The sequence below is a fragment of the Furipterus horrens genome, unplaced genomic scaffold (assembly GCF_987537825.1).
Source record: "Furipterus horrens unplaced genomic scaffold, mFurHor1.1.pri manual_scaffold_12, whole genome shotgun sequence".
In the NCBI taxonomy this organism is placed as follows: domain Eukaryota; kingdom Metazoa; phylum Chordata; class Mammalia; order Chiroptera; family Furipteridae; genus Furipterus; species Furipterus horrens.
In genome coordinates, this window is record NW_028327182.1 from 72566903 (window position 1) to 72588889 (window position 21987).

At 37.3% G+C, this 21987-nt stretch overlaps 1 protein-coding gene across 1 annotated transcript in view; it reads left to right on the forward strand.

The window, feature by feature from the left end:
* Window positions 1-491: 491 nt before the first annotated feature.
* Window positions 492-21987, forward strand: part of CDC16 (cell division cycle 16) — a 38808-nt gene continuing 17312 nt past the window's right edge. Inside the window, exons 1-12 of the mRNA XM_090258388.1 lie at window positions 492-692; window positions 2736-2790; window positions 2891-2988; window positions 3911-3949; window positions 4271-4408; window positions 6125-6284; window positions 7275-7366; window positions 8073-8206; window positions 9095-9174; window positions 10171-10220; window positions 11121-11194; window positions 12826-12951. Coding sequence (XP_090114514.1) covers window positions 645-692; window positions 2736-2790; window positions 2891-2988; window positions 3911-3949; window positions 4271-4408; window positions 6125-6284; window positions 7275-7366; window positions 8073-8206; window positions 9095-9174; window positions 10171-10220; window positions 11121-11194; window positions 12826-12951 — 1094 coding nt within the window. The 5' untranslated portion in view covers window positions 492-644. The remainder of the gene's footprint in view (window positions 693-2735; window positions 2791-2890; window positions 2989-3910; window positions 3950-4270; window positions 4409-6124; window positions 6285-7274; window positions 7367-8072; window positions 8207-9094; window positions 9175-10170; window positions 10221-11120; window positions 11195-12825; window positions 12952-21987) is intronic.

Genomic DNA, 21987 nt, shown 5'->3' on the forward strand with positions numbered 1-21987 from the left:
ACCAGTTTTTTTTTTTAACTTATTTTTGATCAGTGTTCTTTACCTGAGGTTGAAGAAAGAGCCTTTTGGGTTTGCTTGCCAAGACATCCAGAGACACTTGGGTATGAAGAGAGTAAAAGTTTATACAGCCTGTGCCAAGACTTGATGTGTGTGCTCATGTAATTTAACCCTGACAACCAGCCTCTGCGGGGGTACTGTTACTTCTCCACATGAGAAAAAGCGAGGGACAGGTGGAACAAAAAAACTCACCCAACACAAGGTAACTGGGGCTGAGCTCGACCCAGAACCGGACCCTGGGTGCCCGCGCCCCACCAAGGACGAGTTAATGAGCAAACGATGCAAGGACACGTAAATGGGCTGCGCGTTCTAGGGAACTCAAGTTGAGTTCTCCTGGTCACCAAAGAGCATAGAGAGCGCCTCGGAACCAACGTCGCGACGCCCATTTCCGGCGCCGGAGGGGACACGTTTGCGGAGGACTTCCGGGGCGAGACCTGGCCGGGAGCGGAAGAACCCTGGCGGCTGCAGCACGGCACGGGCAGTTCGGCTGGACTTGAGGAGTTAGCAGGGTCGAAGTAGGGCAGCGGGAAAGACGGTACGCGTCGGAGAGGCGGACGGCGCTCGAGCGGACTCCTGGCCCCTCGGCCATGAACCTGGAGCGGTTGCGGAAGCGCGTCCGGCAGTACTTGGACCAGGTGGGCAGCTAGTCTCGGGGAGCGAGGGCACCGGGACTCGTCGGGGGAGCCCGACCTGAGACCTTGTCGGCAGGGATAACTGCGGTCGAGGGTTTGGTGGTGCATGGCCTGGCCGGGCTTGGGCTTCTAGGGTAAAACACCGGAAGGGCGGGATGGGAGGACGAGTAACTCTGAAAATAAAAGCCAGCTAAACGCAGTGTGAGCCTTACAGGTGCCTAAGGTCCTGCTTTGCCTCCGGTCTAACTCCTGGGCACACTAGATGCTCAATACAGACTTACTGTTAAGTGGAAGTCGGAAAATTATTTTAGGAGGAAAGTTGCAGGGTGACCTTTGCATTTAGCTAGCTAATAGAAAATTTTCGAGAAGTTGTAATTCTCATTTAGCCGAATTTAAGAGAATAAACAAGCTTGTTGTCTTAAATCAGTACTTTAAGCTACATATATGTTTCCTGCACTGCTCTTCATGAACAGCAAACAGTGTTTAAGGAAGTGTCTCCAAAATCAGTAGTATCAGTTTAATCTATGATGTCACTTAAGTATTTTTTTTGAAGATTTTATTTTATTTTTAGAGAGAGGGGAAAGGAGGGAGAAAGGGAGAGAAACATGTGCTCAGGCATGTGCCCTGATTGGAAACCGGTGACCCTTAGCTTTGTGGGACCACTCTCAAGAAACGCTGGTCAGAGCAAATGTCACCCGTTTTAGTAAAATGCATGCTCTCCTAATGAATTGGAAACCAAGGAAGGGAGAGAAAAGCATGTTCAGTGTGAGATGTTTGGAATTGGTTGTGAAATGATCCTACCAAATGTTTTCAGTACTTTAACGGGCTGTATTTTGGTTGAATATGTGCTTCCTGATCATTTTTTCTTTGGCACTAGGGATTTCATGAGGAATGAGGCTGGTCTGGTTTCCACCCTTGGGGAATTTACTACATTGAGTTGATTTGTAACCATCTCATGAGCATTCCTCCTCCCAGAATGACAACTGAGTTCCTAGTTTGCATCCAGGAGGACTGAGGCAAAGATTGTAGAAAAATTGAGAATCATTGCTAATGACTAGACATTGAAAAATAATAATTTATCTACTGTTTTTCATACCAGCAGATAAAATTTCTTTTGTTTTTAGAACTTTTTTTCTATCCCGTCAGCTATCAGCTTGTTCTCTATATCTGTGGTCTGTTTCTGTTGTGTTTATTCATTTTTTTACCCTCTAGGTCCATACGTGTTGTTGCAAATGGCAACATTTCATTCTTTTTTATTTCTGAGTCACACACACACACCACCACCACCACCACCACCACACACAAACACCCCTGTTCTGCTGTGGACACTAGGTTGCTTCCATATCTTGGCTATTGTAACTAATCCTGAAATGATCATAAGGGTGCATATATCTTTTTGAATTACTGTTTTGGTTTTCTGCAGATAAAGACCCAGAAGTGGAATTTCTGGATTATAAAGCAGTTCTGTTTTTAGTTTTTTGAGAAAACTCCATACAGTTTTTCATAGTAACTGCACCAATTTGCAATCTCACGAACAGTGTATGAGGGTAAAAAGGCAATCCATTTTGAGTTTATTTTTGTATATGGTCTGATTTCAATTTTTATTGCATGTATCTGTTCATTTTTCCTTGTTCCGCTTATTAAAGAGACCATCTCTTTATCCCACTGTATATCCTTGCCTCTTTTGTCACAGGTTAATTGACCATATAAGAGGTCTTATTTCTGGTTTCTGTATTCTATTTCCATTGATTTATATTTGTTTCTATGCCAGTACCTGCTGATACATTTTGCATTATATAAGTTTATTTTTTTAAACTGCCTTTTTTCAACTATATATGTGAATGATCTTACAATAGTTTTTTTTAATTGTATCATTGAACTGAAACTCGCCTGAGATATAAAATTTGATTGATAGACCCCCTGAAACATGTAAAAAAATTATTGTATTGAGATGTCAACCTATTATACAGCATTCTAATAATATTAGGTAGCTGTTTAAAAGTTGAAATAACATGGCAGTCATCACTTTTTTTTTTTTAAATACAGCAACAGTATCAAAGTGCTTTGTTTTGGGCAGATAAAGTAGCCTCACTCTCTCATGGTAAGTGACAAATTCTAATTTTATTTCCTGATTTCTCTGTCTTTAAGAATCTTTCTATTTACCTTGCACCTCTTACCATTTATGTAATGTTTCCTTCCAGAGGAGCCCCAGGACATTTATTGGTTGGCTCAGTGTCTTTACCTGACAGCACAGTATCATAGAGCAGCTCATGCGCTTCGGTCACGAAAACTGGACAAAGTAAGTGATTGTTTGAACTTTAAAGTTTTCCAAGGCTTTTTAAAAAATGTCATTAGATTAGTATTGTAGGTGTATGTTTTATCTGTGTCAAAATTATTTTAAAGGATTTAAGTTTTCTATTCCTGTCTCAGTACCTTGTTTTTTCCTCCAGCTCTAGTCACCAAGTTTTGAAAATTTTGTGTTCTAAATAGCTCTGAAATTGTGGATAGTCCTATCTTATTTTCACTCATACATGTCAGGCCTTTAATTTGTCTGTTCTGTTGTTTTTGTCTCTCTTTCTGTTTTCTCCAGCATCATTTTCTCCTCTTCTCACTTCCCACGTTCCCTGTCTCCAGTTCATCTCTTAACCTAAAACACAGATCTGATTATGTCACTCACAATATCACTCAGTGATTTCCCATTTCCTACAGGATAAAACCAGATGCATTAGCATTAGTAGACTCCCAGGGTCCTTGATGATTTCTTGCCAGTCTACTTCTAACCTCCCACCATCATCAGTACATGTAACAAGTACTCCAGTCACACTGACTGCTTGTATTTCCTTAGACTTGTGGCAGTTATACAGACTCAGCGCCTGGAATGCTGGCTACTCCTCATTTCCCCTCTCCCCTGTAGATGTGTTCTTCAGGTGGCTAGTGCCATTTATGCCCTTCTTTCATAGTTTGTGAAAGAAACTGTTCTGAATTTGGGTCTCCCCTGCTACAACCTACTAGAAGGCAGGTTCTTACTACTTTTTGAATCCTTGGTGCCTAGTAAAGTAGTAGGTTTATGATGACTATGGATTAAAAAAGCTTTTTTTTTCTCTGTAGGAGTAAAAGGAGAAATTATGAAAATAGCTTTATTTTATCCTCATAGTTTTCTTTTTAGAGTGAAGATGCATATTATCTTGACAACTATTTTAATAGATTAATTTCTTTCCTAGTTGTATGAATCATGCCGTTACCTTGCAGCTAGATGCCATGTAAGTATATGCTCAATTTCCTTTTTATTTGGTAAAACTTTAATTGTGTGAATCTTATATATCTCTCACATATGTATGAGAATTCAAATGATGGAGTTTGGCAGATTAATAGTTTATGAGGAAATTCTTCTCTTCAATATTATTTGCCATAGACTATTGATTCTCCAATTATATGCATGAAGGAAATTCTGCTTTACACATTTTAAATTTAAGTAATGAATGGGTATAATATTCACTACCCTTTTAAAATATACAGTATTTTTGTTTATATCTAGTGTGAGAAGTCATGGCTGATGAACAGTATTTCTGTTTCCCACATAGTATGCTGCGAAAGAGCATCAGCAGGCTCTTGATATTCTTGATATGGAGGAGCCAATCAACAAACGATTATTTGAGAAGTACTTAAAGGATGAAAGCTTGAAAGACCCCTCCAATGACTGGGAAATGTCACAGTCCTCAGTAAGTAATCCTGTAAGGAGCATGCTTCAGTACCTCAGTAAGAATTACCTACATGGCATAGCAAGCATAAATCATTTTCTTTTACTTGAGTATAACCATTTAAAATAATTTGGTTTAAAATAATTAGCTCACTGAAACGCAAAAAGATTCTGAGATATTCCTGAGCTGTCAGTTGGAAACTAACTATGTTCTCAGTTGCTTGAATCTCAGTTAGGCTGACTTGAGATTTTCCTTCTCATATTTGATGCCTTAAACTTCTCCCCATAGGTGGAATAATTTTTATCCTTAGTGTAATCAACACTGTTTGTACCTATCCCCAAAGCCTTTGGTTACCTTAGATTATTTCTTTCTAGAGAGTGGTTTGATGTTTCTGTTTATGATAGTTTGTATATTTTGGTTTGTGTAATTCCTGTGTACATGAAATTGCATATTTCCTGCTGGCAGAGATTATGTAATAGTGACATTCACAGGCAGATTACTAATCTGTTCTGTTATTCTTTTTTTTTTATGACAGCTTTCTCAAGAAATAATCCACATGCTGTGCAGTTCATGCACTTAAAGTGTACAGTTGCTTGGCTTTTAGTATATGCACATAGCTGTACAGCCTTCGCCACAATCAGTGTTAAGATAGTGTTGTTACTGTACTTCAGAAAGAAATCTTGGACTGTTTAGCTGTTACCCATCAATTCTTCCATTTTTCCAGTTATTTTTTAAAATAACATTAAGGAACTTAGTTACTTTTCACCTCAAAAATGTAGGAACACCACATCTTTAGGTGTTTCCTCTTTCTCTTACCTTTTTTTTTCTTTTGACTATTTATGTGCTAAGGTGTGCACATTCATTTTTCTGCTAAGAAATGTATTTATGAGAGCACTTATTATTTTTGGACCTTTTATCCATTAACTTTTCTATTACGAAGTATTTGTAACATTATTTATTTTATAAATTTTTTTAAATAACTCATTAGACTCTGCATAGGTCTATAATTTTCTCATAAGATCCTTCAGTATTTTTTAAATTTTAATTTTATGATGAATCTTTTTCATCTCTATCAGTTTTAGCTTTCCCTCTTGTCGATACAAATTACGCTCAGTTATGTATTTGTTGAGGTTTAGAGTCTAGAATGTCAGATTTCTGCTTTCTCTTGTTAATGATAAGAGTGAGGTAATCTTACCATGTGCTAGGTCTACAGAGTATTATCTCTACTCCTCAAGGAGCCCTGTAACTTAGATGAGAAAAGGAAAGACCAAGAGAAGTTATATCACTTGTCCAAGGTCACTAGTATGTGTCAGAGCTGGGCTTCGTACTCAAGTCTGTCCAATTCCAAAAAAGTCATGCTCCTAATCACTATGCTACATTGCTGCCAGATCCTTTCATTGAAGTCTTGCAAATTGTATTAAAGTTTGATTTAATATATTTGTGCTGTTTGCTGTCTCTAAATCATTACCCTACTTGAAACAGAACAAGTAATGAAGAAAGTAGCAGTGCCATGTACACTACAAAGATATGTTGAAGTGAAGAGAGCCTAGGGATGATAGATTAGAAAAGTTTTATTTGCCTTCATGTTTCTGTTTGTACTACGTCTTGACAGTGGGATGGAAAAATCCTGTTGGATGTAAAAAAAAAGTCTCAATCTTCATATCGTAGAAGAGTTTTGATAAATTTTAAGTTTAAAAGTGTTCACTTAGTATATGACTCATTATATTTTTCCAACAGATAAAGAGTTCTATTTGTCTTTTACGAGGCAAAATCTATGATGCTCTAGATAACCGAACCCTAGCTACGTATAGCTATAAAGAAGCTTTGAAGCTTGATGTCTACTGTTTTGAAGCCTTTGATCTTTTGACGTCACACCACATGTTGACAGCCCAAGAAGGTTTGGAAACTCAGGTGTTTTTATATTTAGCACAATTGATATTGTGTTATTGTTTTTTCCCACTGAAATCTGTAGAATCAAGAACAGGCTCTGTACAGATTTAGACTTAAATAGACCTATTAACTTCCTTAATGTCTTCAAATATGAATACAATATTTTGCAGTGGCTGTTGCAGTCATAATATTTAGGGATTGTGATATGATGAGGCCGTATTTTTGAGAGGTAATTTGAGGTTGTATAAAACAAGATTCGAATATCTGATTATGTGGTTATCAACCTGACTACATGTGAAATCCCCAAGGAGCTTTAAAAACATCAGTGTGCAGGTCCCAACTCCAGACCTGTTGAATCAGAATCTCTGGTGGGGAGGCTCTGGTATGGCATAAAGCTCCCTGATGATCCTAAGGTACAAAAAGGGCTGAGAACTATTGACCTAGAGCACTGACAGTGATGTGAGGTGGATTAACAAGAGAAACGGAAAACGGGGATGTTACATTGGTGGGATTCTAACATATTTTAACCTAGGATGATTTTGCTTCCCAGGAGACATTGAGCAGTATCTATAGACATTTTTGGTTGACATAACTGGGGTCTAAGGTGGGAGGGTGGGAGGTTGCTACTCATTGCTAATAGGTAGAGGCCAGAGATCCCGCTAAATATCCTGTGGTACGTAGGATAGCCAACAGAGCAGAGAATAATTCACACGAAGTTTAGTAGTGCTGAGGGTGGGAAGCCAGCCTGGCAGTCTGTCAATCTGGTGCTGACCAGAGTCACCTGGAAAGCTTTGCAGCAGAGCCCTCCAGGGGGTTCTCATCACTGGGCCTGGAGCCCCTGTCTTAGCTTTCTCTGGTACATTTTGATCTTGTCATTTTCTTGTTTGAGTTTGATTTACTTAGACCAAGAACTATAGAAGAATATTTTTCATTGCTGAGTTTTTTTCCTCCATCAATAATGTGAGGACATTCTTTTTCTTTCCTCATTGTATTTAAGAAAAAGAACTTCTTGAATCACTACCTCTTAGCAAGCTTTGTGCTGAAGAACAGGAATTGCTACGTTTTCTATTTGAGAACAAATTAAAAAAGGTAAGTAAAACACAGTATTTGCATTATGTATCTTATTTCTTTCACTCAGTGTGGCCTCTATTCTTTTACTAGTTAAGTTTTTAGAAATCAGCCTTTATTAATTTAGCACTTTTGCAAAAATAGATTTATATTATTTAAAATATCTGATATGGCAGCTTAGTTAGTTGGAGCATTGTCCCAATATGCCAAAGTTGTGGGTTTGATCCCTGGTTAGGACATATCTCTCTCTCTCTCTCTCTCTCTCTCTCTCTCTCTCTCTCTCTCTCTCTCTCTCTCTCTCTCTCTCCCTCTCCCCCCTTCCCCCTTGTCTCTCTAAAATCAATAAATAAAAATTTAGAAAAAATATGTATATGATATGATTCCTTAAAAAGCTTCCAAAAATATCTTTCTTTCTCCCAGGGACTCCTTATACTAAAAAACTGAACCATGAGATAAATGGAATGATATCACATGAAAATGAGGATTTTTTTTTCTTATGCACCCTGGACTTCTTGCTTTAAAATACTTCCTACTATGGAATTCGGTCATAAAATTGAGAAGGGTATTAAGTTCATTGAGAGGAATACCGATGAGTCTTGAAGTTAAGAATGTTTCTAGAGGCTCACACACATCCTTATATAAATCCTTTAAATATTTGGGTCAAAGTAAATCTGCCTTTTGATTTGGTGTAGCTCATTGAGTTTATATTTGCTTTCCTCTATTTCAGTATAATAAACCGAGTGAAACTTTCATCCCTGAGTCCGTAGATGGTTTACAAGAGAATCTGGATGTGGTAGTGTCTTTAGCTGAAAGACATTATTATAACTGTGATTTTAAAATGTGCTACAAGCTTACTTCTGTGTAAGTATATCTGCTGATTTTTGTGTAGGAACATAGAGTTCAGTCCATTTTACCTAAGCCATGGGACATGCTTTCTGTAATCTTGAACTAGTTGATGATAATTTTAAGTTGTCCTTCCTACTTTGCAGAGTACCAAAGGGGGTGCTGTTTTAAAAGCATTTAGAGGCAAAGGTTTATACACATTGGTGGGGTTATTCCATTAACTTGGGAGTATACATGTCTCATTCCAGTCTTTAATAATTTGCAAGTTTGAAAATACCATTCTGGCACATAGCTTTATAGAATCCCTTCTTTGTTAGAGACTAATAAATTCCTGTTGATACTGGTGCTTAGTCACCAACTTAGCCAAGCCATCTAAACACACCCATTTTCTACTGTACATAGCTCAAACTTGCCCTTTAGCTAAACTACGTATAATATTTTTCATGGATCTTTAGGGTTGCTTAAATCCTTGAACTCACAAAAAAACTTGATTTAATAAATACTTCTGACCTGTTTTATATTTCACATTGTTTTTGATCCTTCTAAATAATTGGACTGCTTATTTTATATTACAGTTCTATTGATTTAAAGTAAATGTATGCTATGTTGTTTTAGATTTATTTTTTATTGTATTTTTTCCACTACTGTTTATCCTCTTTATACCCCTTACACCCATGATGTTTATTATTATTCCTTCCAAATAAACAAGAATTTTCCTTTTTATTTATAACCTTATCATGGCCTGAACCGAACCAACCTGAAGATAATGGCATTAAGAGAGTAAAACAAGTATTATAACCCACAGTATTGTACATGATGCTGTAATGACTACTTAAATAAAGCTAATTATAATGAATGCTGTTATGTACTGACTCTGGGATAGTAATGTGTTGCTTTAACTTTCAGTGTAATGGAAAAAGATCCTTTCCATGCAAATTGTTTACCTGTACATATAGGGACACTTGTGGAGCTGAATAAAGCAAATGGTAAGAATTTTTCTGTTAATTTTTGAAATTTTGTCTCACAAGTCCTGTATAATTGAGATTGAAGGTAACAACATAATGATTCTACAATAAAACTAAAAGCTGGGAGAAGAAATACTTATCAAAGTGACCAATGGTCTATTCTGTTATCTCAACAAAACACTATTTCTTCATCCCTGCTTCCTTGTCTCAAATGTAATTTGTGGTTTAAGTGTTGCTTTTTTTCTGTCAAATCCTTAAGCAAACTGATAAGAGTCAGTAACATTTTAGAAGTTGAAAGGAGGCAGATAATTTTGCTCATGTTTTCTATATTTTAACATTTTAGAAACATTTAGTTGTGTTTGGATTGTATTCGCCCTTAAATCTTTTAAACTAAATAATGAGTTCTGTCAAAAGGAAAAAAGTCGCCACTACTCCAGCTCCAAATTCCTGCTGCCCAAAGTGCGATCTGTGACCAATAGTATCATGTCTCCTGGCAGCTTGTTGAAGATTCAAACTCTTCAGCTGCCCTGGTCTAATGAATTCAAGCCACATGTAGGAACCATCATCGTCACATGCCTAGGACTCACACATTACTTGAGAGGAAGTCATTGGGCTGATTTGATAAACTTGAGAGCTTGGTCATCCAAATTGGTTGTGGGTGATTACAATGGCCCATGGAGTAAGAGACACAAGTTTTTAAGATATCTGAGGTGCTTTGAAATAATCTCTTAAGGACTGTGAAGTGCTTTATCTCCAGTCACTTGGCAAGTGCTCAGTGCCCTCTTACAGGCTAGGCACTGGGTAAGGAATTGGTTGGGGGGGATTTGAGTGGTACAGCTATAGTATCTGCCCCCTGGAGTTTCTGTATTTCATTAGGTAAATGGATTTTGTATCTAGAAAGAAAGAAAAGAAGGAAGAAAACAATGCACTTATTACTATGAGAACACAATTTATATGATTGTCGTATCTTACAATTTATTTTATGTGAATAATTTTATTCTTTTTTTCCTAATGTAGAGCTTTTCTATCTTTCTCATAAATTGGTGGACTTATATCCTAGCAACCCCGTAAGTAAATATAAACATTTTTTCTTACAGTGCTTTTTTTCTTACTTGGAAATGCTTAACTAGTATTTAGACAGTAGCTTATATTTAAGTTTAAGCAAATATGTTTTATTTTAGGGTGTTGGAGCAGAATCTCCTAGTGCTTACGATAATTAGAAGCAGCATTAACTTTCTCAATCCATGAAGGTATTTTTTTTAGTGTATTGAAACATAATTAAAATTTTTCTGATTATAGAAATTATATATACTTATTAAAAATATTTAACATACAGAAAATAAAATATTGAAAGTCAAAGTCACACTCCCGTCTCTCATAAGTAATGCTAATTGGTAGCTTTCTCACATTGCATATATAAGGTAACTTATTGGATTGTGCACTTATTGAATCATGGGTCTTCCAAACTGTTGTGGATCAGAACTAAAACCTAGAAATTAAAAATGGAATCAGGAACTATGTTCTTAATGACAGAAGTCAGGAATCAGGGTCTATGTCTCAGGGGAGAATCTACACCCTAGACCAGTGTGGAAATAATTTATAAAGAGGTAAAACTAATGCAAGAAGTGTCGGCTAGTGATGTAGAACCTGGTGGAACCACAGTTGAGCCAAGGAAGACTAACAGTGCAGGTGAGGCCAGGACTTCAGCTGCATTTGAAATAGGATGTATGCAGGAGCCTCGTCTTGCATTTGGTGCTGCAGGGAAGTGGTTGAGGGCATCTTGAGGAAATGCTGTGGAGATTTTGTTCTTTTCATCTAGGACCCTTAGTAGACAGCCTGTTTCAGTGACATTTTTAACTTGAACTAGAACGTGGGGTGGAACGCCTAGTCCACCCTCTGGCCTAATTTGTTAGGTATTTTAACTCAAAGTTCAGATCTTTGGTCATGGTAAATTTTGAACTTTGTAGGTGTCTTGGTTTGCAGTGGGATGCTATTATCTCATGGTTGGTCATAAGAATGAACATGCCAGAAGATATCTCAGGTATGAATTTATTGTCTTCCTCACTCTAGTGAACTGGTGGGGAGAGATTTCTTGCTCATCTATTTTAATGCAAGAAATGGTACATATTTTTAAAGCAGAATAAAAGAACAAATGTTTTATTCGGCAGATTCAGCTCAGTTGCATCAGTTATGCACCTTGCTCTTTATAAGATGTCACGAGGAAGAGAAAAGTAATCAGTGGTGTAGATCTTGTTCTTAAGGAAGTTCATTTAAGTTTTTATTTATAAATGAGAAATGTGAAATAATAGAGAACAATATAAAATAGTTTGAAAGGTTTTGTCTTTTATTTACAGAGATACTATTAACTGTTTACTTTTAGGACTTCTTTTGTTAATACATGTGAAGTTACATAAAACTTTATATGAGATTAGGGTCACTAAATATGACTATAAAACAGAATTCTTGTCTTATATAAGGACCTGCTGTGGTTCTAGTTTAAGGAACTCCATGCAGTCCAGTAAGGTACTTAACCAGTATTATTCAGTTATTCAAGTACAGGAAAATGTCTATATGTGAAGAATTAATTACCAAAAATTTGAAATATCATGATACTTGTGATTTATTCCACGTGAACAAAATAGAAAATGGATCCAAGGAAAAATGTGTAAACTGAACACAGACTTGGATTCTAATCCAACTTCTACTGTTTACTAGCCATAATCCCTTGGGAAAGTTCATTTCTCTACTTTTTTCTAAAAATGGGAATTCTATAAATATTTGCACCCCAGGATTGTTAAGAAAATTGATAAGATGACATAAAAAGATCCTGCACAGGGAAGAAAATAGGGAGAGTCTCTGGTTAGCTGTGTTAAGCATTTTAGAAAACTTTGCTTGTACTTTTTCCTGGAGTAGGAAGATGATGTGTATTGTAATTGTTCTTTGAGTTACTGTGCTTATTCAGTGATGGACTGTACATGAAACAGGAACATTTGGGTGAAAGAACACTTAGAAAATAAAATTCTAGGAAGTGTGAATCTCCCCTTTATATTTTCCATGTTTTGTGGTGTTTGGTTTATTTCCTGTTGTGGGTCACCAGTGGGCCACTGATTGAAGACTGTTTCAGCCTCTGTAGTCTAGTTCATGGACCCAGGGTGAATCTCTCACTGTCCTCTGTAGGATGTCAGTCTTTCCAGCCTCTGTGTACTTATCTTTAAAATATAAATGATAATTTATCTTGCAAGTTATTAGGATTCTCTCTCTTGGCAGCCGTCTGTCTCGAGAGACGATGGTGTAGCTTCTTAAGAGTCTATCTGCACCGCCGAGAATGGCTGTGCAGTCCGACTCGGGAGTGACACGGTATCTGCTACCACCATTTACCTACTAAGTTATGAAATGAAGCTCCTGGATTAAGTAGAATTTTAAAAATCTATACAGAGTGCTAATGGGTTCAACTATAGTACCTAAAAAGTTGTGGAGCTCTCCTAAAATTTTATAACATTTTGCTTGTACCATTAAGCATTTTATTTCAAATGAATTAACACAAATGCTAATTAGTGTTTAATATATTGACAGCTCATTTATTTAATGTGAATTTTCTTGAAACCATCAGCATACATAAAATCAACAGCTTTAAGAATAAATATATTAATTAAATGAACTTTCTTATTTTAGTAAAGCTACGACGCTTGAGAAGACCTACGGGCCTGCGTGGATTGCCTATGGGCATTCGTTTGCGGTTGAGAGTGAACATGACCAGGCAATGGCTGCCTACTTCACGGCAGCACAGCTGATGAAAGGGTATGGCAGAGCAAATTGATTAAACTCCATGGAAGGAATTTTTTTTTTTTTTTTTTTTTGCTAACAAAATGAAATTTCTGTTATTGCTATCATTGTAATTTGGTTGGTGAACTAAAGAAAAATATCTTACTTGCATCTTGGTACTAGCTTATGATTATAAAATAACTGGAAATTTAGGGAGAATGAAGCTGGTTTAGTGATTTTTGCCTAGCAGTTTATCTTAACCAATACAAAAGGGAACTAGGAAATTAGGCTCAGAGAACACATGAGAAAGGAAGCTTTCTTTCACCCACTCACCTAAGAATGAAAGTAATTCATAAGTAAAATTATTTATATACTGTTTTTGTCCAAAGGTACTTGATGTGGCTTAATGGTAGTACAGGACTATTTATTTGCCAGTGTTCTAGATTAATAAAAACAGTAAGTATATTTTACTTTGAGGACTTCTTTGGCTAATAGTTGTGAAATTGCGTAAAACTTTACATGAGATTAGGGTCACTAAATAAATATGTCGCTTTGGGGAGCAGAGTATTGCTATTATTTCTGTTGACTCTTTTTGGACTCAACATTAGTTATGCCTTGCAGTGTTCTTCCACGTAGGCTGCCTTCACTGACTGCTGCCTCCATCTCTGCAGAGGGGTCATGGGAGTGCGATAGTTCAGAGGTCTGGTCTGGAGTCAGACTGCTTGGTGATCTTGGCAAATCATGTACCATTTTGAAAAATAGGAATAATAACAATACTTACAAGATCTTAGGCTTACAGTGAGGAGTAATTGAGATAATACCAGTTAAAGACTTTGAACAGTGTCTGCCATGTAGAAAGCACTTAATAAGTTAGCTACTTAATTTGTTTGCTTGTAATATTCAGGAGTAAGATCATGTATTTATATTGAATTTCATCTTGTTAGGTTTGATTTTCCTTTTCAGACTATCAGACTCATTTGGCATCCAGTTCCTGCATCAAAATTATTTATGATACCAGTTTTTTTGGTTATATTAAATTTGATACATGACTTTTAAAAAAGGGTTTTATTTGTTTACTTTTAGAGAGAGGGGAAGGGAGGGAGAAAGAGCAAGAAACATCTATCGGTTACCTCTTGCACACCCCAACTGGTGACCTGGCCCACAATGCGGGCATGTGCCCTGACTGGGAATTGCTCAATTCACTGAGCCACACTCACAGGGTATGATACATGACTTTTAAATCTAACTAGTCATCCATGAAAATAATGTACAAGACATAGCTCCCTAATTGTATTCGTTTGCTCCGGCTGCTATAACAAAATATCACAGACTGGGTGACTTAAACAGCAGAATTTTGTTTTCTCAAGAGTTCTGGAGGCTGGAAACTATAAAGGCAAGGTGCTGCTAAGAGCACTCTTCCTGACTGGTAGATGGCTGCCTCCTCACTGTGTCTTCACATAGTGGAGAGAGAGCATTGGTGTCTCTTCCTTTTATAGGGGCCCTTTGGGATCTTATTAACCTTTATTATTTCCTCTCAGGATATCCAAATACCATTGGGGGTTTGGTCTTAATATTTGTATTTTGGGAGGGACACATACATTCAGTCCATAACACTTAAGTTACTACTAGAAATAATCCTCCAAATTAAAAGTTATTTATTGATCTACCTAAATTTTCCTGATACCTAGTCCAGGTTTCTCCATCCTATCCACCAAGATGTTTGAGACCTTTTCTAGTGCTTTACTGAAGCTGGGCTCCAGTGTCTGCATATACCCCTAATCTATCAATTTGTTACGTTGTCAGAGAAAAAAATCTCACTAATTTATTGTGAGTTGTTCCTTACCAGCACATGCTAGGGTCTGCTGAGTTGTTAGTTGCTAGCTGAGAATAAAAACCAATGATAACTAATGACATGATTAATACTTTTAGTGTTTCCCAATCTAGATGAAGTTTAATTAAATTATCAAATCAGCTCATCAAGATAAGCATTACTTTCCTTTCAGTTTTACTTTCCTATCAGAACAGCTTTGCATTTTCTTGACTTGCCCTGTGTTTGGGGAAATGAAATTGTGTAAGTGTTTTAAATTTCCTTTGTGATTTCTTCTTTGAACCATTAGTTATTTAAGAGTATGGTGTTTAATTTCCACATATTCGTGAATTTCCCAAATTTCCTTCCATTATGATTTCTAATTTAATTTCATTGTGGTTGGAGAACATGCTTTGTGTGATTTCATTCCTTTTACATTTATTGAGGTCTGTTTCATGACCTAACATAGTCTAGAGAATATTTTAGGTGCACTCGAAAGTTCCACTCTTATTGAGTGTGGTGTTCTATAGCTACCCCTTAGGTCTAATTGGGTTATAGTGTTGTTTATATCTTCAGTTTCCATGTTGATTGCCTTGTTATTCTATCCAGCATTGCAAGTGGAATATTCATCTATTATTTTTGAATTGTCTATTTTCCCTCCAATTCTGGCAGTTTTTGCTACATGTATATTGGGGTCTTTGTTAGACCTTGATGGATTGAGCTTTTTATCATTATAAAAATCTACTCCATTGTCTCTAGTAACAAATTTTGTTTTAAGTCTATTCTGATGTTAGTATAGCTACACCAGCTCTCCTTTGTTTCTGTTTTTATGGCATGTCTTTTTCCATCTTTTTACTTTAAACTTGTTTGTGTCTTTAAATCTAAAATTTGTCTCTTGTCAGCAACATGTGCTTGGGTTGTGGTTTTATTATCTGTTTTGCCAATTTTTGATGGAATTTTGTCCATCTATGTATGATATAATTAATGATAAGATTGGATTTGTGTGCCATTTTGCTGTTTTTTATGTCTTGTCTTTTTTGTTCTTCTGTTCCTTGTTATTGCCTTCTTTTGTATTAGATATTTTGTAAAGTATCCTTTTAATTCCCTGGTTTTTTTCTTGTAGTATATTTTTCAGTTTTTTTGTTTGTTTTAGTGGTTGTCTTAGCAATTATAATTAACATTTTAAAACAATTTAGTTTGGATTAGTACCAACTAGGGTGCTTTTCAACATCAGCAATTAATTTTCTGATTCTCCAGATACCAGCTGGATCCTACAAATCAATTCATTTCTCATAATGACTGTCTGGAGTTAGTGCAGACTGCCCCTCCCCACTTCAGATGCCAATCACAAGTCCCAGACCATTGGCACTTCTGACTCACTGGCTATAAATCAGTCATACCTCTCTGTACGTTTCCCTACAGACATCTCATTCCCAGATTTCCTTTTAAGTTTTTGGCCAGCCTCTTGTCTGTTTCAACTGATATAGCTGCCTCAGATTAGCATTAAACAGTTACCACTGATTGTTTTCAACAAATGCGCTGGAGAGAGAGCTTATCTCACTGAGTGAGCTATGAGTCAGGTTCAGGAAAATCAAGCTATGAATGGGGCTTTCCCAGGGAGCCGCTGGATGGGTCAAATAGTGACAGTTCTCTGGTGTGTTTCAGGATCTCCACTGGTGCTGGGCTGCTGATTGACTTTTTTATTGTATTTTTTTTTTCCTTTACCATTTAGCCCCCTCATACACAGCTCTCCCTTGCAGTCACCACACTGTCATCCATGTCTACGAGTCGCTTTTCCTTTTTCTTCAATCCCTCCACCCCCTAAACCCCCACCCCCACCAATAGCTGTCATTCTGTTCTCCATCTGTGAGTCTGTCTTTCTTCTGCTTGTTAGTTCAGTTTGTTCATTAGATTCCACACACGAGTGAAATCATATGGTATTTGTCTTTCTCTGGACTGGTTTATATCACTCAGCATAATGTTCTCTGGGTCCATCCATTTTACCCTGTCACAAAGGGTAAAATTTTCTTCCTTTTTAATTTACAGCTGAGTAGTATTCCATTGTGTAAATGTCCCATAGTTGTTTTATCCACTCATCTGCTGATGGACACTTGGGCTGCTTCCATATCTTGGTAACTGTACATAACGCTGCAATGAGCAGAGGGTTGCTTATGTGCTTTTGAATTAGTGTTTTACTTTCTTTAGGATATATTCCCAGAAGTGGGATTGCTGGGTCAAAAGGCAGATCCATTTTAATTTTTTGAGGTGTCTCCGTACTGCTTTCCAAAGTGACTGCACCAGTTTACATTCCTGCCAACAGTGCAGAAGGGTTCCCCTTTCTCCACATCCTTGCCAGTACTTGTTTGTTGATTTATTGATGATGGCCATTCTGGCAGGTGTGAGATGGTATCTCATTTTGGTTTTAATTTGCATTTCTCTGATGATTGGTGACGTTGAGCATTTTTTCATATGTCTATTTGCCATATGTATGTCCTCTTTGGAGAAGTGTATTTAGGTCCTTTGCCCATTTTTTAATTGGATTGTTTGTTTTTTTGATGTTGAGTTTTGTAAGTTCTTTATACATTTTGGATGTTAACTGCTTATAAGATGTATCTACAAGTATGTGCTCCCATTCCTTGGGTGGTCTTTTTATTTTGTTGATGGTTTCCTTCGCTGTGCAAAATCTTTAGTTTGATGTAGTCCCATTTGTTTATTTTTTATTTTGTTTCCATTGCCTGAGGAGGTATAGTTGATAAAATACTGCTATGAGCAATGTCCAGGAATTTGCTGCCTATGATTTTTTTCTATAATTTTTATGGTTTCAGATATAACATTTAAATCTGTAATTCATTTTGAAAGTATTCTTGTGTGTGGTGTAAGAAAGTGGTCTAATTTCACTTTTCTGCACGTATCTGTCCAGTTTTCCCCAGCACCATTTATTGAATAAACTGTCTATCCCATTATATCTGCTTGCTTCATCTGTAGAATATTAATTGACTATAAAGGTGTGGGTTTATTTTTGTGCTCTCTATTCTGTTCCATTGGTCTATGTGTCTGTTTTTATGTCAGTACCGTGCCCTTTTGATTACTATGGCCTTATAGCATAGTTTGATATTAGGTAGGTAATTCTTCCAACTTTCTTCTTTCTCAGGATCGCTGTTGCTTTGCAAGGCCTTTTGTGGTTCCATATATATTTTTGGAATATTTGTTCTAGTTCTGTGCAATACATCATTGGAATCTTGATAGGAATTCCATTGAATCTATAGATTGTTTTTGGTAATGTGAGAAATGCTCACAATAAAAACCAGTACACAGGACTTGAGCAGTAAAGCGCGGCGTTTATTCACGAGTCTGCAGAGTTGGGCGCACCCTCAGCCAGGAGAATGTACGCACAAAGCAGACAGAGAAAACTGGTTTTATAGTAATTCGATTAGCTTCCCCTCCGTAACTCAATTAGCTTCCTCTCCCCTCTCCTTCTTCCCCATTTCTCCATTACTGGTTACTCCAAAGTTACAATCTAACACGGTTATCTAAATGCTCCTTTTTGTGATTTGTAAATATGCCAGTGCTGTCAACTTCCTTTTCAGAGATCCTCTAATTACATTTGCCCTTGAGACCTTCTAATTACATTTGCCCTTAAAACCCTCTAATAACATTTGTCCTTTGTTACTAATGATTTTCTACTGGTTTGGGAATCACTATTTCCTTGTTTCTTACAGTAGTATGGACATTTTAATGATGTTAATTCTTTTGTCCATGAACACAGTATGTACTTCCTCTTATCTGTATTCAATTTCTTTCTTAATATCTTAACATTTTCTGAGTACAGGTCTTTTACATCCTTGGTTAGGTTTATTTCTATTTATTTTATTCTTTTTGAAGCAATTATGAATGGGGTTTTTAAATTTTTTTATTTTTTTATGATTTATTTATTTTCAGAGAGAGAGGAGGGGAGGGGGAAAGAGAGGAAGAGAAACATTGATATGCAAGAGGAACATCAGTCGGTTGCCTTTCACATGCCCCCAACCAGGGACCTGGCCTGCGACCCAGGCATGTGCCCTGACTGGGAATCAAACCGGTGCCCTTTCAATTCACAGGCTGGCACTCAATCCACTGAGCCACACCAGCCATGGCTGGGATTGTTTTCTTTCTTTTTTTCTTTTTTAAGTATATTTTATTGATTATGTTGTTACAGTAGTCCCAAAATTTTTTTCGCTTTGCTCCCCTCTGCCCAGTACCCACCTTCCCTCCAGCAATCCTACCCACCTTACTTCATGTCCATGGGTCATGCATGTAAGTTCTTTGGCTTCACCCTTTCCTATATTATTCTTAACTTCCCCTTGTCTATTTTGTACCTACCAATTATGCTTCTTTATCCCTGCATCATTTTCCCATTTCTCCGCCTTCCCCTCCCAGCTGATAACCCTCCAGATGATCCCCATACCTATGATTTGTTACTATTCTGATTGTTTGCTTAGTTGTGTTTGGTTTTTTTTTTTTAAGATTCAGTTGTTGATAGTAGTGAGTTTGTTGTCATTTTAGTGTTCATAGTTTTGATCTTCTTTTTCTTATATAAGTCCCTTTAGCATTTTGTATAATAATGGCTTGGTGATGATGAGCTCCTTTAGCTTTACCTTGTCTGGGAAGCACTTTATCTGCCTTTTCACTCTAAATGATAGCTGTGCTGGATAGAGAAATCTTGGCTGTAGGTCCTTGTCTCTCATCATATTGAATACTTCTTGTCAATCCCTTCTACCTGCAAAGTTTCTTTTGAGAAATAAGCTGATAGACTTATAGGCACCTCTTTGTAGGTAACTCTCTTCTTTTCTCTTGCTGCTTTTAAGATTCTCTATCTTTAATTATGATGTGTCTTGGTGTGGTTCTTTTTGGGTCTAGCTTATTTGGGACTCTGTGCTTCCTGGACTTGTATGTCCGTTTCCTTTGCCAGATTTGGAAAGTTTTCCTTCATTATTTTTTCCCCTGAGCTTTCAATTTCTTGCTCTTCTTCTTCTCCTTCTGGCACCCCTGTGATTCGGATGTTGGCATGTTTAAAGTTGTCCCAGAGGTTCCTGAGCCTCTCTCATCTCTTTGAATTCATGTTTCCTCATTTTGTACTGGTTGACTGTTTTTTTCTTCCTTATGTTCCAAATCATTGATTTGAACCCTGGTTTCCTTCCCTTCACCTTTGGTTTTGTGTGGATTTTCCTTTGTTTCATTTAGCATAGTCTTCACATCTTCCCTTATGCGTTTGCCATACTGAAGCGTATCTGTCAAGCCTGTGAGCATCTTTTTCACCAGTGTTTTGAACTCTGTCTGTTAGGTTGACTATCTCCTCATTGCTAAGTTCTCCCATTGGAGCCTTGATTCATTCCCTGTTTTGGGCCATACTTCTCTGTCTCCTCATATTGACAGGCTCCTGTGTTTGTTTGTCTCTGTGTCTTAGGTAGAGTTGTCACATCTTTTGTAAGGGGCAGAGCCTTAGGTATTCATCAGTATGGGCAACCCATTTCATCACATTGTGATGCTGTATGTGGGGGCGGGGTCTGAGAGGTAACAACGCCGTTTGCTCAGCACTCTCCCCTTTTCCAGGCACTTCTACTTTCGTATGGGAATGGCACTCCTCTAGGTATTGCCCTGGCTGCCATTTCCAGAATGAGTGGGTCTGTGGACATTCTAGGACTGTGGGGGCCTTTTAAATGAGCGAACTTTACTGAGAAACCAGTACTTTCTTCCTCCACCCCAACCCCCACTAGTTTTCACAGATAGAAGCAATGAGGCTTTATTTTCCCCAGCACTGGAACTGTGAGCTGTGTGGTCTGGAGTGCTCCCCAGGTGTCCTTCCCTACTTTTTCAAATGTGTGACTGTGCTTTCTGCTGGCCTGCCACTGCTGTCACCACACCGCGTCCTTTCTGCCCTGGTTCCAACCCCTCCTACTTGTCTGGATGAGTATTTCTTCTTTATATATTTTTTTGTTGTTGGACTTCCATGCAGCTCGATTTTCTGGGACTTCTGGTTGTCTCTAGTTTTGAGGTAGCTCTATTCCTTCTTAGTTGTGAAGGGAGACGCAGCGTGTCTGTCTAGGCCTCTTTCTTGGCTGGAAGTCTCTGGGATTGTTTTCTTAAGTTCCCTTTCTGTTAGTTCATTATTAGCATATAAAAATGCAACTGAATTCTGGATATTAATTTTGTATCCTGCTATTCTGCTGAACTTATCAGTTCTGGTAGTTTCTTGGTGGAATCTTTAGGGTTTTTTGTGTACAGTATCATGTCACCTGCAAATAAAGAGTTTTACTTTTTCATTTCCAATTTGGATGCCTTTTATATCTTCTTGTCCAAAAGCTATGGCTAGGACTTCCAGTACTAAGTTGAATAAGAGAGGTAAGAATGTACATCCCTGTCTTGTTCTTGATCTTAAGGGGAATGCTTGTAGTTTTTGCCCTTTGAGTATAATTCTGGCAGTGGGTTTGTCATATGTGGCCTTTATTATGTTTAAGTATGTTCCCTCTATTCCCACCTTGCTGAGAGTTTTTATCATAAATGAGTACTGGATTTTTATCAAATGCTTTTTCTACATCTATTGATATGGTCATGTGGTTTTTATCCTTCATTTTGTTTATGTGGTGAATCACATTTATTGATTTCCGAATGTTGTACCAACCTTACATTCCTGGAATAAATCCCACTATATCATTGTGTATGATCTTTTTGATGTATTCCTGTATTCAGTTTGTTAGTATTTTGTTGAGGATTTTAGCGTCTATGTTTGTCAGAGATATTGGCCTATAATTTTCTTTTTTAGTGGTGTCTTTATTTGGTTTTGGAATTAGAATAATGCTGGCCTCATAAAATTAGCTTGGAAATCTTCCATCCTCTTGAATTTTTTGAAATAGTTTGAGAAGAAGAGGTGTTAGGTCTTCTTAGAATGTTTGGTAAAATTCACCTGTGAAGCCATCTGGTCCAGGGCTTTTGTTAGTTGGGAGTTTTTTGATTATGCATGAATTTCACTAGGTGTAGTGTGTCTATTTTGGTTCTCTGATTCTTCCTGATTTAGTCTTGGAAAATTGTATGTTTCCAGGAATTTATCCATTTCATCCAGGTTGTCCAATTTGTTGGTATATAGTTGTTCATAATATTTTCTTACAGGCCTTTGTATTTCTTTGGTGTCATTTGTTATTTCTCCTCTTTCTGATTTTATTTATTTGGGTCCTCTCTCTCTCTCGATGAGTCTGGTTAAAGTTTTCTCAATCTTGTTTATCTTTTCAAAG